Raw genomic sequence first — 15,055 nt, 5'->3', positions numbered from 1 at the left:
GTTCACCCCCAGCCCATTTCATGGGCCCACGCTCTGCGCGGCTCCCCGCGGCGGTCGCTTTAACAGTGCTTGCGTTCTACCTAACCAGTCTCCGGTTCTGCTTTACCAGTTTGGTTTCGGGGCTAGGCCATCTCACTGGATCGTTTGGAAAAACCGTGTCGGGATGCCCACCCAAAAAGTATCTCTCAACGGAATTCAGCGGGTGCTGGGGCGGAGGAGGGCCCAGCGAGGGCCGACCTCCCCAGCGCCTCTTTCGTGCCCCACCATGGACGCCCACCCACTGGGCAGGGTTCCCACCGCGCCTGAAGCAAAAAACTTGCACACGGCAGCCGGTAGCTTGCAGTTATGTATTCAGTTTCCTACAGACTTGCCTAACACGGGCCGCGGGCGGGGCGTGAGAAACACTGGAAGAGCTGCCTGGCTGGAGTACGTGCAGAAATTCACTAAGACGGCTTTACAAAACCGTCTTCCTACAGGAATAGCGGCTCCCACACGGATAGCACGGGCTGCAAGGGTCGCAGGGGCTGCAGGGGCTGCACGGGCTGCAGGGGCCGCAGGGGCTGCAAGGGCTGCAGGGAGAGGTGCAGGGGTAGCAGGGAGACTCGATCTTGACGCAGCTGCCGAGCCCGTAGGAGTACGTCACGTCCTTCTCGTCCACACATGGCGGCAGGCTGAACTCTTTGCAGATGTTCATGTAGCTGTACTTTTTCGACCCGAGGCAGTCGTACCTGTTCTCCCGCTCGGCAGACACGCACACCTTTCCGTCCTTCACCCGAACTTTGACTTGATCCGGTTCAAAGCCGCACACGTTCACCGATCCTAAAATGTTACTGCTACAGCAAGAGGAGGCCAGAATTCTATTGGTTCTTCTCAATCTGGAGTTAGAAAAAGGAAAGGGTGGGAGGAAGAAGCTCAGATCTCAGACACAGCTTGAGAAGCAACATTTTGATCTCTATTTTTCATTATTATTATATATTTTTTAACTAAGCCCTAGGCCCCACTTGGGACTTGAACTCAGACCCTGAAGATCAAGAGTCACATGCTCTCCCGCCTGAGCCGGCCAGGCTCCTGTTTTCTTATTATTTTTTTTTTAATAGCAAAAGGAAACACTAGTCATTGTAAAAAGTCAAACTTTTCCGTAAGTATATAAAGTAAAAACGGAGAGTCCGCCCGGGTAACTCGCATTTTCCCACAGGTAAACCTCTGTTAACAGCAGGTGGCTGCTTGGCCTTCCAGATCTTTCTCTTGCATTTAAATCCCAGGTCCTCTTTTTATTAATTGTGGAAACCTGCCTCAGTTTCCTCATCTGTAAAATGGAAATAAAAACAGTGCCTACACCATAGGGTTTTTTGGAAGATTAGATGAAATGATGAGTTTTGTTTAACATTGTGCTTAATACATTAGAAGTTTGGCTTAATTGTTACTGCGATCATTATTATTACAAGTATTATATGTAGACTCTTAAGCGTTTTTTTTAAGGGGGTCCAACTAATAGGATACCATTTAAAATCATTATAAAGATCTCTTTCAGCCTCAGAACCCAGCCCTGCTACCCACAAGATTGGAGCCACCACCGGGCCATCACACAGACCCAGCCTGAAAGTTCCATCGACAAATGACAAGGCAAAGTGCCCCGGCTGGGCCCAGCCCACCAGGGCCTGTTGTTTTCCTGCTGCCTTGAGGCTGCTCTCAACCATGGCTGGATGGCACCCGCCGGAACGGTCAGCGTGGAGGCACCGTGAACTGGATCTGGGTCCCACCAGCTTGCAAGTGCTGACTGTGCACATTCCTGGCCACCTCCCACTGACCTCCTGTTGGTAGCTTGAAACCGGTCGTGATGGAGTATTTATACTATGGAAACTGGAAAACACTACAAATGAGGGCCTTTTATCTTCTGTCTCCCACCCCCACACTGCTAGTTGTTAAATACCACTGTCTACAGGCCCTGGAGCAGCAAATACAGGTCCCTATAGAGCTGTCTTGTTGCCGCTCCACAGCCCTGTGTGAATCCTTCGTACTAACAAAATAACAACAGCAGCTCAGGCTAATTGAACACTGAGGGTATATGAACAAGTAGCCACGGAAATGCCTAAGGGACAGGCTCTGGAGCCAGAGTATTTAGGTTTAAACGTTGGTTCTGCCACATGGATGAGTTACTTAACTTCTCTGTGCCTCAGTTTCCTGGTCTGTAAAATTGGAACAAACGTGGTAACCTACTTCTAGGGTTGTTGCGAGGCTTAAATTAGTTAATGAATGAAGAGGATTTATAGTAGTGCTGGGCACATAGGTTGGGCAGCCCGTCATTAGCCTGGTGTGCCCCGGCCTTCCTTAGGGTCCATTTTCTTTCTACTTGGTGATCCTCCCAAAGACAACCTAATGTTCTAAGATGGTCTTCTTTTTTTTTTTTAATTTTTTTAAATGTTTTATTCATTTTTGATACAGAGAGAGACAGAGCATGAGAGGCGGAGGGGCAGAGAGAGAAGGAGACACAGAACCGGAAGCAGGCTCCAGGCTCTGAGCTAGCTGTCAGCACAGAGCCTGACATGGGGCTCGAACCCACGAACGTGAGATCATGACCTGAGCCGAAGTCGGAGGCTTAACCGACTGAGCCACCCAGGCGCCCCTAAGATGGTCTTTTTATCCTTTCACACACACACACACACAAATCTGTGTTCTAAGAGACACTCCTGGCAAATCATGCATCACTTGGTGTCTAAAGGAAGGCTTTAGAGCATGTGATTTCTAGAACTTCTTCCAGTTTGACCAGTCTGAACTTTGCAATTGGATGACTGGTTTGAGATATCTTTTAAGCCTTTCTTTTAAAGCAGAACTTTGTTTATACCCTTCTGTTTGTTATAGAAATAAGTTCATTGTAGAAAACTTAGAGAAAATATACAGATAGGCAAAAAAAAAAAAATGGACTATTTTGTAAAATACCCATAATCCTATACAGCAGCTAACATTTTGGGATCAAATTTTCCTCTCTGTGTGTATGTATTTCTACAAACCTATGTAGATCCTTGTGTGTGTGTTCTTATGAAATCACTCTACACATCCTGCTTTGGATCTGTATTTTTTACTTGATTAGCTCTAACATGATTGGCTTAACAAGTGTGAGCCCTTGTACCAAAGGCTCCAAATCAAGGCTCTTAGAGGCTAATTACAAAATGACGAAATGGGACGACATCAAGGCCAATAGAAACAACTCGTGCAAGGCACCCCGAGGACGGGGAGAGTCACCGAGCTGCATTTCCACCTCCTACCCCAAGGAACCTGAGGAGCACGGGGCACAGATGTCTTTGATGCCCTGGGTGTGCCACGGTACCCACGGGCCATGCTAAGGAGAAAGGAAGCCATACTAAAGAGAACTAAACTTTAAAAAAAAAATCTTTATCTCTGTGGAAAAAACAAAACAGGAAAAAACACTCTCAGCTCTCCCAGGATGGGCAGAGAAGAGCTCACAAAGATGTGCCATGCCCTCTCTGGATGGGCTGGGACACGGAAGCCTGAACAGCCAAAGGAAAGAGTAAAACAGAGAGCAGAATGGGTGTCCCTGGATCTCTCCAGAACTTCTTATGGTGTGGATGTGGAATGAGAAACCTCAAACCCCGCCAGGAAGGGGACTGGGCCTCACAAAACAGGACCAAGGACCCCAAGAAGGGGTGCTAGGGGCCCTCACTACTGCACACTAATTCTACCAAAGGCCTCCTGCCCCTCTTGAGGTGTGGATCTGGGAGCCAGTTCTCTAAGCCAAAGAGGGCTTCCAGATTCTTCTCCTCCTGTCCCAAATCTTAAGTCTTGGAGTGCAGTTGCATGTTGTTGTTGTTGTTGTTGTTGTTGTTGTTTAGATTCCCCCTCTTCCTCTGGCCAGGTCACTCTAGCCCCTTTGCCCCTGCATCAGCTGCAGAGGGATCTCACAAATCGGAGTCTTTGGGAAATTGCCTAAACATTTTTGGTCAAGTTAGGTGTCCCCTTCCTTTTGCTTCTTGGTCAGGGCTTATCTGTGGGGACATGTGGGTTTAGGAGAAATTGCAGGAGCCACATTGTACTTATCAGATTTAACTGACTCCTGTCTGGCCATGTACCTGTCACCCCACAAGGGATTTTCCATGGCTCTGTGGTGTTCTGGGCAAAGGGGCGCTGGGCCACAGTAAACCTAGGGAAATCAGCCCCCTGGCTCATGGCGGAATCCTCTCAGGGAGGCTGAGGGAAAGCCAGTGGACAGATGGTGTCCACGTCAGCCACTCGGGAGTACCGCGTCTCCTCCTGACTCGAGCTGCGGTCCACCTGAATGTCTCACCAAGCTGGTGAACGTGCACACAGTGCCCACAGCAATGATGAACTATATAGTCAGCCGTCTTCACAAAGACATGAGTGAGGTTCGGCCTGGTACTAAATAAAATAATGAAGGTGTCAAAGAGGCCTGTCTCCACCCAGGAGCAAACGGAGATAGGCCTTGGAGTCCTTTGCTTTCTCTCTTAATTTTAGACCCCTTCCAAAGACCCACCAGACTCCATTCCTCCTTTCTGACTCATCTTTGCCTTTCTCTTCTTTCTTCTCTCTCTCCCCTTTTCCTGCCTTGTCCCTCTTCTGACTTTTGGATGATCCTGAAGAGCAGTGTCACTCCGCAGGGGCGGAGTGGCAAATACAGGTGCATCGGAGTCCCCGGCAGTGCTTCTGAGAACCAGGTGGCTGGCCTCCACCCGCAGAGTTTCCAGCTCAGCCCGCTCGAGGGAGGAGCCAAGAATTCACTTTTCTAAGGAGTTCCACCTGATGCTGGTCCCGAGCCCATTCTTTGAGAACCACTGACCAGGCAAATCTGGCTTTCCCAACTCCTAGTGGTCAAGAACACTGCTCCTGAATTTGTTTCATCATCCATAAGATGGCCAAGATGTTATAAGGATCAGATAAAGATGAAATTCGGCACAGAATTTTCACTCAATAAAGGGTAAATGTCTTTATCAGGCTGTCCCAGGCTCCGCCTTACTTAGACTTGCCTAAAACCTGAGGCTTTAAGTGACCAAGCCCCAAGTCCTGTGTCATTAAACAATAAGGTCAAACCAAATAATAGGTATGCTTTTGGCCTAGATGGACAGCCATTCCTAGCCCTACCCCGCTGGGGTGACTGGGCTCCAAGACCTGTGGGTATGAAGGAATTATGGGGAGAGATAACCAGGGGCCACCCTCGCTTCCTCCTCTGCAGGAACTCCAAGGGAGAGAATGCCCTGGCCTGGCCTGTGGGTCAGAGCAGGGAGAGGTAGAAAGCGTTCCCGGAGGGCTTGGACCTGGGGAGGTACTGCCAGGCCCCCAGAGCACTCAGGCTGATAATGCTCAGCCTCATCAAATAAGAGTGAGTCAATGAAAACCACAGTCTTAGAACATGAAGGGGTAAACAAGTAAAGAAATGAGAGGGCCAATTTTTGAAGTTTGCAGAAGACAGTGCCCCTCGTGTGGGGATTTTCCAGGGAATTTCTCGATGACATTTTGACCAATCACAGGTAGTTAGGTGAGTGGAGGGAAACACGGTCTTGGGCTGAGTTTCTGGTACTAAGTAGCAAAGGGTGCGAGCTAGAGCCCAACGCGCCCCTACAGCTCGGCTGCAAATCCAGCATTTGTCTATAAGGACTGGCACAGGGGTCGGAGCCGGGAAGGGGCGTCCATCCATTAGATAGCCAACCCCTAAGGCAGGGCTGGCGGAAGGACTGGCATGCGTTTGTTTGTGCCCCTTCCGTACAGAGGAAAGGGAAGCCCATGAAATGTGGTAGTGCATTGAGGCCAGACTCAGTCACTCTAGTCCCTCTAAATCCAGCGGAGGAAGGAGGAGTCAGGGGAATTGCTAATGCTTGTGATGCGAAGGGTAGTATGGGGAGGAAAAGAGAATACCAAAGACGCTAAAGGAAAAATGGAAGTACTTACTTGAGTCTCTACTAAGGAAGATATTGCCAAGGTGTCTTTGAAGCAGCTGCTAGGTAACAATGGAAATGTATTGGACCTTCTATACCTGGTCTAAAATCACACACATGCAACACACACTCATCCGTCAAATAACATACACACGGGAATGTTCAGAAAACTTATGGGAGAAATGAGCCCTCTTAACCAGTTATTAAAAGAGCAGGTTGACTCTCAGACAAAAACAAGTCCAGTGGGGCCATGGCAACTATAGACCAGGGAATCTTTCCTGTTGGACAAAGAACCTTCAGGACAATGCAGCCTGGCATCCGAAAGGGCGTGTCATACCTAACCAAACTGTTAGCATTCTTTAAAGGGATAGGAGGTCATACAAATATGACTTCTAAACCCATAAAGCCTTGGGCAAGTTTTCACAGCAAAGATTGTTTTAAAAAGGGAATCAACATGATATTTCTGGATCTATTTAGTCATAGATTGTGAGCTAGCTGAGAAATAAGGAAAAAGAGGCATTTCACTGGAAGAAAAAATATTAATGGTAGGAGTCTCTGGGATTGGGGTTGAATCAGGGTTTAACATTTTCCTCCATCGTCAGGAAAATTGAATATTTAGGTTTGCAGGTGACACTAAGCCTTTCTGGATAGTGAAATGTCAAGCTAGCAGAAATAGAGCATAGGAGGGTTTCACAAGGTGTAAATACGAGAAGAAAGTGGCTGAGAGGAGACACCAGAGGGCAAGACCGAGGTCATTTCCAGAATGGACTCACAGTTACCAGTTCAGAGACTGGGGAATTACTGTAAAGACATACCAGCTTCGTATACTGCCTCAGGCACAGGAAAAAAAAAATCAGCAAAAATCCAGACATTGTCAGGAAGAGTATCACAAGGTAGAGAAAGCATTATTTTTTATATAAACCACACTGCCGAGAGGTAAGCTTGAGGTTGTGTCTACTGCATACCAAGAAATAGGGGCTCCCGCAGCTGGTGGAGGGCACCCAGAGGGTGAAGAACAGAGAGGCACTCTTATCTGAAGAGTCTGGAGAGGAGGGCCAGCCAGGAGGCGAAGGCTGGAAGAACTTGGATCAAGGGTATTCAAGGATTCAGAGGCACAAAGGCAGTCGGTTAAACGTCCAACTCTTGATTTCAACACAGGTCATGATCTCACAGTTTGTGTGTTCGAGCCCTGAGATGGGGTCTACACTGGCAGTGCAGAGCCTGCTTGGGGTTCTTTTCTCTCTCCCTCTCCCTCTCTCTCTCTCAAAATAAATAGACATTAAAATAAAATAAATCTTTAAAAAAAACATTTCAAATTCAGTGTAGATGAGTTTAAAGGCAATGGCCCCATCCCAGACTATTTAGAGAGTTCCGCTCCTGATCTTTGGTGACTGATGACTTGGACAATAGTTGCCCCATTGTCCTTTCTTGTGGAACATCCCAGTCACTGTTATCAAGTGTCTGTTTCTGTCTCGGACTCTCTGTCTTTCCATGGGTCCATTCATCCGTCTATTCATCCACCTACCCATGTAGCTATCTAATCCATTCATCTATCATTGGGATGGGAAGGATGTTGTTTTAAGCATAAAGACTTACAACGAGTAGTAAATAAGTCTCAGAGATCTAATGTACGGTATAGTAAATATAGACAATGATGTTGTATTATAATCATCAAATTTGCTAACAGACTAGAATGTAAATATTCCAACCACTAAAAGGAAATGATAATTATAAAACACATAGAGGGGCTAATTATCACTACAATGGCAATCATTACAATATAGAAATGTGTCAAACACACTATACACTTTAAATTTACACAATGTTATATGTCAAGTATATTTCTTTTTTTAATAATCTTTAAAAATTTTTTTTAATGTTTTTATTTTTGAGAGAGAGGCAGCATGAGCAGGGGAGGGTCAGAGATAGAAAGAGTCACAGAATCTAAAGCAGGCTCTAGGCTCTGAGCTAGCTCTTAGCACAGAGCCCAACGTGGGGCTTGAACCCATGAACTGTGAGATCATGACCTGGGCTGAAATTGGATGCTTGACTGAGCCACCCAAGTATATTTCAGTAAAATAATCTGTCATCCATTTGTGTCCATCTTTTTAAAAGTAATAGCATGTTAAGTAGTTTTTCTTGCCTTTTTCATTTACTACATCAACACATAAAACACTTCATTAGTCTGCTTTACAGCTACCTAGCGTCCCAATGTACCATAATTTATTTAACCAGAGGGTAGTACTTTCAATTGTTTTCATCCATTGTACCAGACAGTATGGCATAGAGCGGAAAGTTAGAAAACTTTCTCCAGGCCATCAAAGGAAATGTAATCAAACAAAACTGTAAAATGTGGCTTTAAAAATTACCCAATTCAATTAAAACCGTCTCAACTCTGTTCTGAAAGCTGCGACTCTCAGGTCTGTAGTCATGAGTACAACCTTGGCTACTGCCAGAGAGGGCGCCGATGTTACGGGCCCAGCTCCCAGATGGGTGTTAAATCTGCCTGGAGTTGGGGAACTGGAGAACGGTTCTCCCACAAAACCAAGGGACCGCTTCTGTTGTTCCATTTTCTCCCCCGCTCTTAAAGCCTCTGGCAAACATTAAGGATTTGATCAATTGTTACTGCTTCTCCTGTAGTCATTTCTGTAAGTCCAAATATACTCAAATCACTTTACTCATAACCAGAAAAAATGTATAGTTTGCTGCTTCCAATAGCTTTTTAATGACACCCCCTATTTCTTTCCCTCATTAAAGCCGCGTTATTTATCATGTTGGCACTCCTACTATAAACCAACACAACCTTGCCAATCGACATCATTACGTTGTGTTTTGTGAGTCTTATGATACCCGTCATGGACCCATTTACTCTTCTTTTCTTAAATCTTTGCTAAGTCACAGGGGTTATTATCTTGAGCCCTTTACATCTTTGTCCAAGTATCAACTGTTATGTCCCCTCCCCCATTTCAACTCAGAAGGTTAAGACACCAACTATAAAAAATCTTAAAAAGTTATTTTACTTGGCAAGCTCTCTCTTTTCATCCTCTATGGCTCTAATGGCTTTCCTCTCCAAACTTCTGAGCGATGGTCGCAGGCAGTAAAGCTTGAGGTCGCACAGGCAACAGGAATAGAGGTCGCACAGGCCACAGGAGCGTGCTCGCTTCGAGTAGCACAGGCAGTACGGGTAGGGGTGCAGGTCACAGCAGCAGTACGGGTGCATGTACAAGTCGCAGAGGCATCGCGTGCACTCGTCGATGCATCTCAACTGCCTTAGTTCTCGGTCCACCTTCTTAATGTCCCTTCTAACACTGTCCAAAAGACAACTCAGTGCAGCCATTACAGTCACACCTTATTGTTTTGTGAGTACCTTTGGGAAATGGCACTCGGGGGGAAAAATTGTTCTAAGCTCTTCTCAGAAGTTTCTTTTAAAAATAAATGAGGCACACATGATTCACTTACTTTAAAGCTTGTGTTCTGTGACCTCACCACCCTCTAAAGTATGTCATAGTCCTCTGGTCACCACGTGAACTGCACAGTCATGGTCTCCAGGGACCCTCCCTAGGGTTACAGAGCTACTCTCAGGGCCATACTAACGTAGAGATTTCATTTACCTTGAAGTTGGATGGGTCCCCTTGAGCAGTTATGGTTCTTTGGGGTTCATGGGTATAACTGTCAATGTCCTTGACTTGTGTATGTCCTTAGGCCTGGCTACAGCTAGGAAGATCTTAGTTTGGGTGATGGAAGGTGCTGCCTGGCTCCTTTCTCTACGCCCTCCCAGCTGCAGCCTTGACTTGTCCCTTAGCCTCGCCCCTTTTACTCTACGATTTGTTTTCTATACGTAAAAAGCTTTTTTTCTTACAGAGCTTTCCTGTGGTTCTTTTTAACAAGTCATCTCAAATCAGCCTTTGTCCTTGACCTTCTTAGCCCCAAATCTCAGAGTCCTTCCCAATCTGGTGTGGTATCCTTGCTGTCCCGGAACCTCAGTTCTCCAGTGCCTGGGGTCCTGCTTTTAAGATCCCATCTGGTGCTCAGGCTCCTGTCAGTCACCACCTCCCAGCAACTTCACCTCTGGTCTTGTGTCCAAGCCTCTAGATACCTTGTCCCCAAGGGATTCCCAAGTGTTGGTCTTTGATACTCTTATAGCCAATTGCCTGAAGTTGCTTGAAGCCAACTACCTGAAACCCTCATTTGGGCCAGTTTCCTGTGCTCTCAGCTGGATCAATGTGTTGGACCTTGGGCTCAGCCTCTGCCTTGATCCAGGGACTTCTCCTCCTCTGAGCCATTCCCCTCAACCTGTTATCCAGCTCTTAAACCCCCTTGTATGGAATAAGACGTAAGATACTTGATGACAAGTTGTAGGATGTGGCAACCAGAGAAGGAAGGAAGGCCAGGTTTGAAGAGACTTGTGGGCTAAGGAGTTTGAACTTCATTTTGAGCACAAGGAAGAATGACTGCTTTTCTTTTCTGTTGAGAGAAGTTGAAAGATAAGTCTGATGGCTACATATAGTCCCCAGCATTGTAAGGGGACAACAGCAGAGGTGACTTCTACTGGAAAGCAAAAGCTGCCGAAGTCTGGACTGGGGATGGTGGCTGTAGAATGGCAAGAAGGAACTTAGTGGGGTCACCTTCCCCTTCCATCCACTCAGGCCCATCCAATATACTCTCCGCATTGCAGCCAGAGTGATTTTCATGTGTAAATCTGTCATCGCTCAATCCCACCCACCCTTTTCTGTCCTCCTAGAGCAAGGGACAAAATCCTTATAAGATGCTGAATAGGGGCACCTGGGTAGCTCAGTCGGTTAGGCGACCAACTTCAGCTGTGGTCATGATCTCACTGTGTGTGGGTTTGAGCCTTGTGTCAGGCTTTATGCTGACAGCTCAGAGCCTGGAACCTGCTTTGAATTCTGTGTCTCCCTCTCTCTCTCTCTGTCCCTCCCCTGCTTGCTCCCTGTCTCTGTCTCTCAAAATGAAGACATTAAAAAAAGATGCTGAATAATAGGGCCTCTGCCTACCTCCCCATCTCCTCCCACATCATTATTCCTGTAATTCGTTGTGCTTCAGCCACAATGGCCTTTCTCAAAGTCTCACTCATTCCACCTCATTCAGGACTTGTGCCTTAGTACACTATTCCCTCTGCTTAAAACTTAAACTCCCCACCCGATGCCCCTGATCTAGTTAACTCCTGAGGGATTCTTTAAATCTCCTCTTAAATGTCCCTTCCTCAGAGAAGCCCTCCTGGTCTGCCAACTAAGCATTTGTAATTCTGCATATTCCTTTTATAACATCATTTGGCTGTTTCCCCAACTAGACTGTGAGCTCTATAAAGCAGGGACCTTGTCTACTTTTGCTCACCATTAGATACCTAATGTGATGCTTAGGGCTCAAAACTTATTCACTGAGTGAACAAATGAGTGAATTAAACAGAAATTTGTGAACAGAATAAGGATGGAGTGAGGGAGGAATCTGTAATGATTCCTAGGTTTCTAGCTTGACAGAATCGTTGCCATTGACTGAAGAAGAAAAGTAAGTTGGGGAGATTTGCTAAATACGAGGTACTACTGACAACTTTACGGTGGAAATGTGGAATAGCCTACAGATAAGTGGGTCTGGAACTCAATAGAAAGCTTGGCCAGAGTTATAAATCCAGGAGTCACAATTCTATACACAGTTGGAATCCCGGAATGGACAAGATCATTCAGGAGAAGCAATAGTTTGAGAAAAGAAGAGGGCTCAGGTAGAATTCCTTCAGGGAACAAGAAATGGAAGAAGTGACGAAGTACATGATTACTCATAGAAGTAATCAGAGAGGGGACAGCCAGCTACACTGAAGTCCCTTGTATATGACTAGACCAAGCCCGATGTTCCCCAGCTGTGACCCAGGGGGCCCCTTCCTGTGCAGTTGAGAGGTCTTAGTAAAGAAAATAAGTTTCCCTGGAGATATTAGAATGGGAGGTTGGCCCCTGACTCACATGGGATATGTCAAAGCAAAAGTGAATCATTCTCCTCTATAGACAAATGCTAAAGACTCTTGAGAGTGATTCCACCCAATTCTGAAGGGTGAACTCTGTCAATAGGAATATGACCCACTCCTTCCTGAGGGCTCACTGCAGGAGTTATACAGACTTCTCCAGCTCCGAGTGATAGACTTCTGAAGTCTTGTATCATGATGAATTCTATCCCTTGGCAAATGTCAGCAAAGGTCAAAACAAGTGAGCTTTTGGTTTTCGATTCTTGAATACACAGGTTCAGAAATTTAAGTACACACACCTGAAAATACATGGCACATTATGAAGATGATTACAGCTTTATTTTAGCCAGGATTCTCCCATGATCCTATTCTGCCAGTGATTTTCCTCTTCACCATAAAGCATATTTTTGACATCATTTCAAGTGACTTAACAAAGGAAATGATGCCTTTAAAGATCAGATGGAAATGGGAGCTATTCATGTCAGAAGGAGTAGAAATTTACCAAATTCTACAGAACACACAGGAATGATCTACAGTCATTCAGTCACAATCCCCTGAAGCATAAACACAAGGAGGTTCCATGGGCTCCAACATGGAGGTGGGGGCCCTTTCTTACATAGCAATATATCTGTTGGGGCTCCCATCTATCCTGGCTCATGTCCAGATAGAACCTCCTCTATTGGAGGTTCTAGCAATTTCCCAGGCTGGGCAAAGTGGATGCTTGGTCCTCAGTGTTGGTGGAACTGTAAGCAAAAGAAAGTCCTTCAACCTCTTCCACCAAGTGGACGGCTACAGCTCAAGTCCTCCCAATGGGCCATACTACAAAAATACTCCTTTACCAGTTGCTAGATCGATATGTGAAACTTACAAGTTTCAAAATCCTATATATACAATGTGTTCTCAACTATGTTAATAAGAACCCAGAGAAGGTGAGAAACCTCCTCAAAAATTAACTGTGGTTATCTCTGAGTAGTGGAATTATAGATGACTTTTTAGATTCTCTTTTCTAAGGGAATCTGGGTGGCTCAGTATATTAAGGAACCGACTTCAGCTCAGGTCACGATCTCATAGTTCTGAGGTTAGTAAGGAGCCTCATTCTGAGCGCCTAGTTCTCTGTGACAGTGGTAGGCTCTGTAGGCTCTGACTCCTCTCTCCCCCACCCTCTCACCTACCCACAGGTCCCTCCTCCTTCCCCTCCCCTTGATTTCTGCAAGAAAAATGGTTAGCTCCAATTTGGATTGTTCTTAAGGAGGACAGAGACCAACACACTTCCTTGAACTTCACGCCAGAATCATTTAATCCCTTGTCCTCCTGTGAGAAACAAAAGGGCTTCATTAGCCTAAGGGGGGTCGAGAATGTTTATTCTCCAAATACCACCACGTAAGTGCCTAATTCCTAACAGATGCTTACTTGAACAGTAATGATAGTTTTACATTTAATGAGTGCGTGAGTCTGTGTCAAGCTAATCCTCACAACAACCCTATGAAGTAGAGATTTATGCCCATTTTACAGACGAGACTGAGGCACGGAGTTCACCCAGCAAGTGGCAAAGCTAGGGTTCCACCCAGGAAGTCAGCTTCCAGTCTCTGTGTCTTCAAAGAGCAGTGACCCTTAAGACAATTTCTCTTCTCTCTTGACCTAATGTTCATCTGACTTGGCTTTGCAGAGAAAGCTCCTGGGAGCTGAAATATATTCAGATTCTCGACTTGCTGCAGAAACCTAGCAGAGAGACAACAAGGTATGACCCTCGATGCCAGAGCTGGAGAGAAGCCAAGACCCAGGGTCTCTTTGAGCTGAGGGAGGAAGACCAAGGAGGGAGAAGTGGTTAGGTGAGTCTTATTCACCAATATGTACTGCGTTGGAAATTAACACTGAAAAGTTTACAGACTATGTAATCATTTAAAAAATAGTAATAGCAAACCCATTACATGTTAATACAAGTAATGCATTTTTATGGGAACTCTGTTTTCCAAAACACACAAAAAAATTAAAATGGTGGCAATATTTTGCATTTTTATAAATCTTTCCAATGTCCGGCTTTACAGAGGATGACTAAAATATCTTTTGCTGCCTTTCAGCCTGTTGTGATATGTCCTCTTTTGTCGCCGTATATTTACTTTAAGTAGAAAAGAGAATCTTGCTTTTCACAAATGTGTAGTTGAAAAAGGAAGAGCAACTCACACCCTGAAAGGGTCTTGGGATCACACATTGAGAATCGCTGCTTTACTTATAGTTCTGGAAGTTATTTAGTACCCTGGCACCTCAAAGCCATGATAACTACACTTTCCCTAATTTAAGTCAACCTCACATTGTAGAACTTTGTTATAGGGCTTTTGAGGCCTCTATCTACCTGTTGGTCCCCTTCTCTAAGAACTGAATCCTGGGGCGCCTGGGTGACTCAATTGGTTAAGCATCCGACTTTTGGTTTCGGCCCAGGTCATGATCTCAGGGTTGGTGGGTTCAAGCCCAGCATCTGAAGCTGTGCTGACAGCATGGAGCCTGCTTGGGATTGATCTCCCTCTTTCTCTGCCTCCCTACCCCCCTGCTTGTGCTTGCTCTCGCTCTCAAAAAAAAAAAACAAAAAAAAACTGAACCCCACTCCCACCCATCCTGGGGAAGATTGTGGGGGACCTGGTAAGAATCTAGGACATGACCTGCCTCCCACCCTACGTGTAAATTTCTGTACCAACAGAGGTCCCCAACCACAGCTAGTCAGCTGAGTTCTCGCTTCTGGGACTTGGGCATTTGGGGACGTGGCCTAAGGGAATTTGAACTAAGAAATCACAACTGCCAGTATGGGTCAACCTCCTTAGCTGTGGAGTCCTTGGTTCTTCACGGCTTCTAGGTCCTGCTTCACACCTCCAGTGACAAGACTCCTGTTGTAACGCATTGCTCACTTATTATTGCATTCATTTGTTCTTCTAGCAAACTTCCAAAGGTCAATAGCAACCCTGTTTCAGTGAGCCCTGCTTCTCTCTCTCTCTCTCTCTCTCTCTCTCTCTCTCTCTCTCTGTCTCTCTGCCCCATGCTTACTTGCACCCTCTATTTCTCAAAAAAAAAAGGGGGGGGGGGAAGAAGCAGGACTTTGTTAGCTATCCTGTAAGACAAGGGTTCTAAGCAGTAACGATAGCTACATGTCCCAGGCAGTATTCGAGGTGCTGGTTGTAAGATTTAATAGATGGAG

At 45.8% G+C, this 15,055-nt stretch overlaps 1 protein-coding gene and 1 long non-coding RNA gene across 4 annotated transcripts in view; one reads left to right on the top strand and one right to left on the bottom strand.

The window, feature by feature from the left end:
- Positions 1-330: 330 nt before the first annotated feature.
- ODF1 (outer dense fiber of sperm tails 1) lies at positions 331-9,369 on the bottom strand. Its single transcript, XM_029923663.1, has 2 exons — positions 8,924-9,369; positions 331-875 (listed from the first exon to the last, which is right to left on the bottom strand). Exons 1-2 carry the CDS (start codon positions 9,238-9,240, stop codon positions 455-457), a joined length of 738 nt encoding a protein of 245 aa, XP_029779523.1. The 5' UTR covers positions 9,241-9,369; the 3' UTR covers positions 331-454.
- A 3,062-nt stretch (positions 9,370-12,431) lies between these two features.
- Positions 12,432-15,055, top strand: part of LOC115279519 — a 7,941-nt gene continuing 5,317 nt past the window's right edge. For all 3 annotated transcript variants that reach the window (XR_003903486.1, XR_003903484.1, XR_003903485.1), the window contains exons 1-2: positions 12,432-12,469; positions 13,538-13,700. This is a non-coding gene — a long non-coding RNA (uncharacterized LOC115279519). The remainder of the gene's footprint in view (positions 12,470-13,537; positions 13,701-15,055) is intronic.

The sequence above is a fragment of the Suricata suricatta genome, chromosome 15, assembly GCF_006229205.1.
Source record: "Suricata suricatta isolate VVHF042 chromosome 15, meerkat_22Aug2017_6uvM2_HiC, whole genome shotgun sequence".
In the NCBI taxonomy this organism is placed as follows: domain Eukaryota; kingdom Metazoa; phylum Chordata; class Mammalia; order Carnivora; family Herpestidae; genus Suricata; species Suricata suricatta.
The sequence above is the reverse complement of the archived record's forward strand: the minus strand, read 5'-3'. Positions and strand labels throughout refer to the sequence as shown.

What these genes read in the sequence shown, in the direction of transcription:
- ODF1 (XM_029923663.1), bottom strand. Translation starts at nt 9,240, where the DNA reads ATGGCTGCACTGAGTTGTCTTTTGGACAGTGTTAGAAGGGACATTAAG. An exon ending in GAAAAGAGAGAGCTTGCCAA is followed by an intron (nt 876 to 8,923) that starts GTAAAATAACTT and finishes TTCTAACTCCAG; the next exon opens with ATTGAGAAGAACCAATAGAA.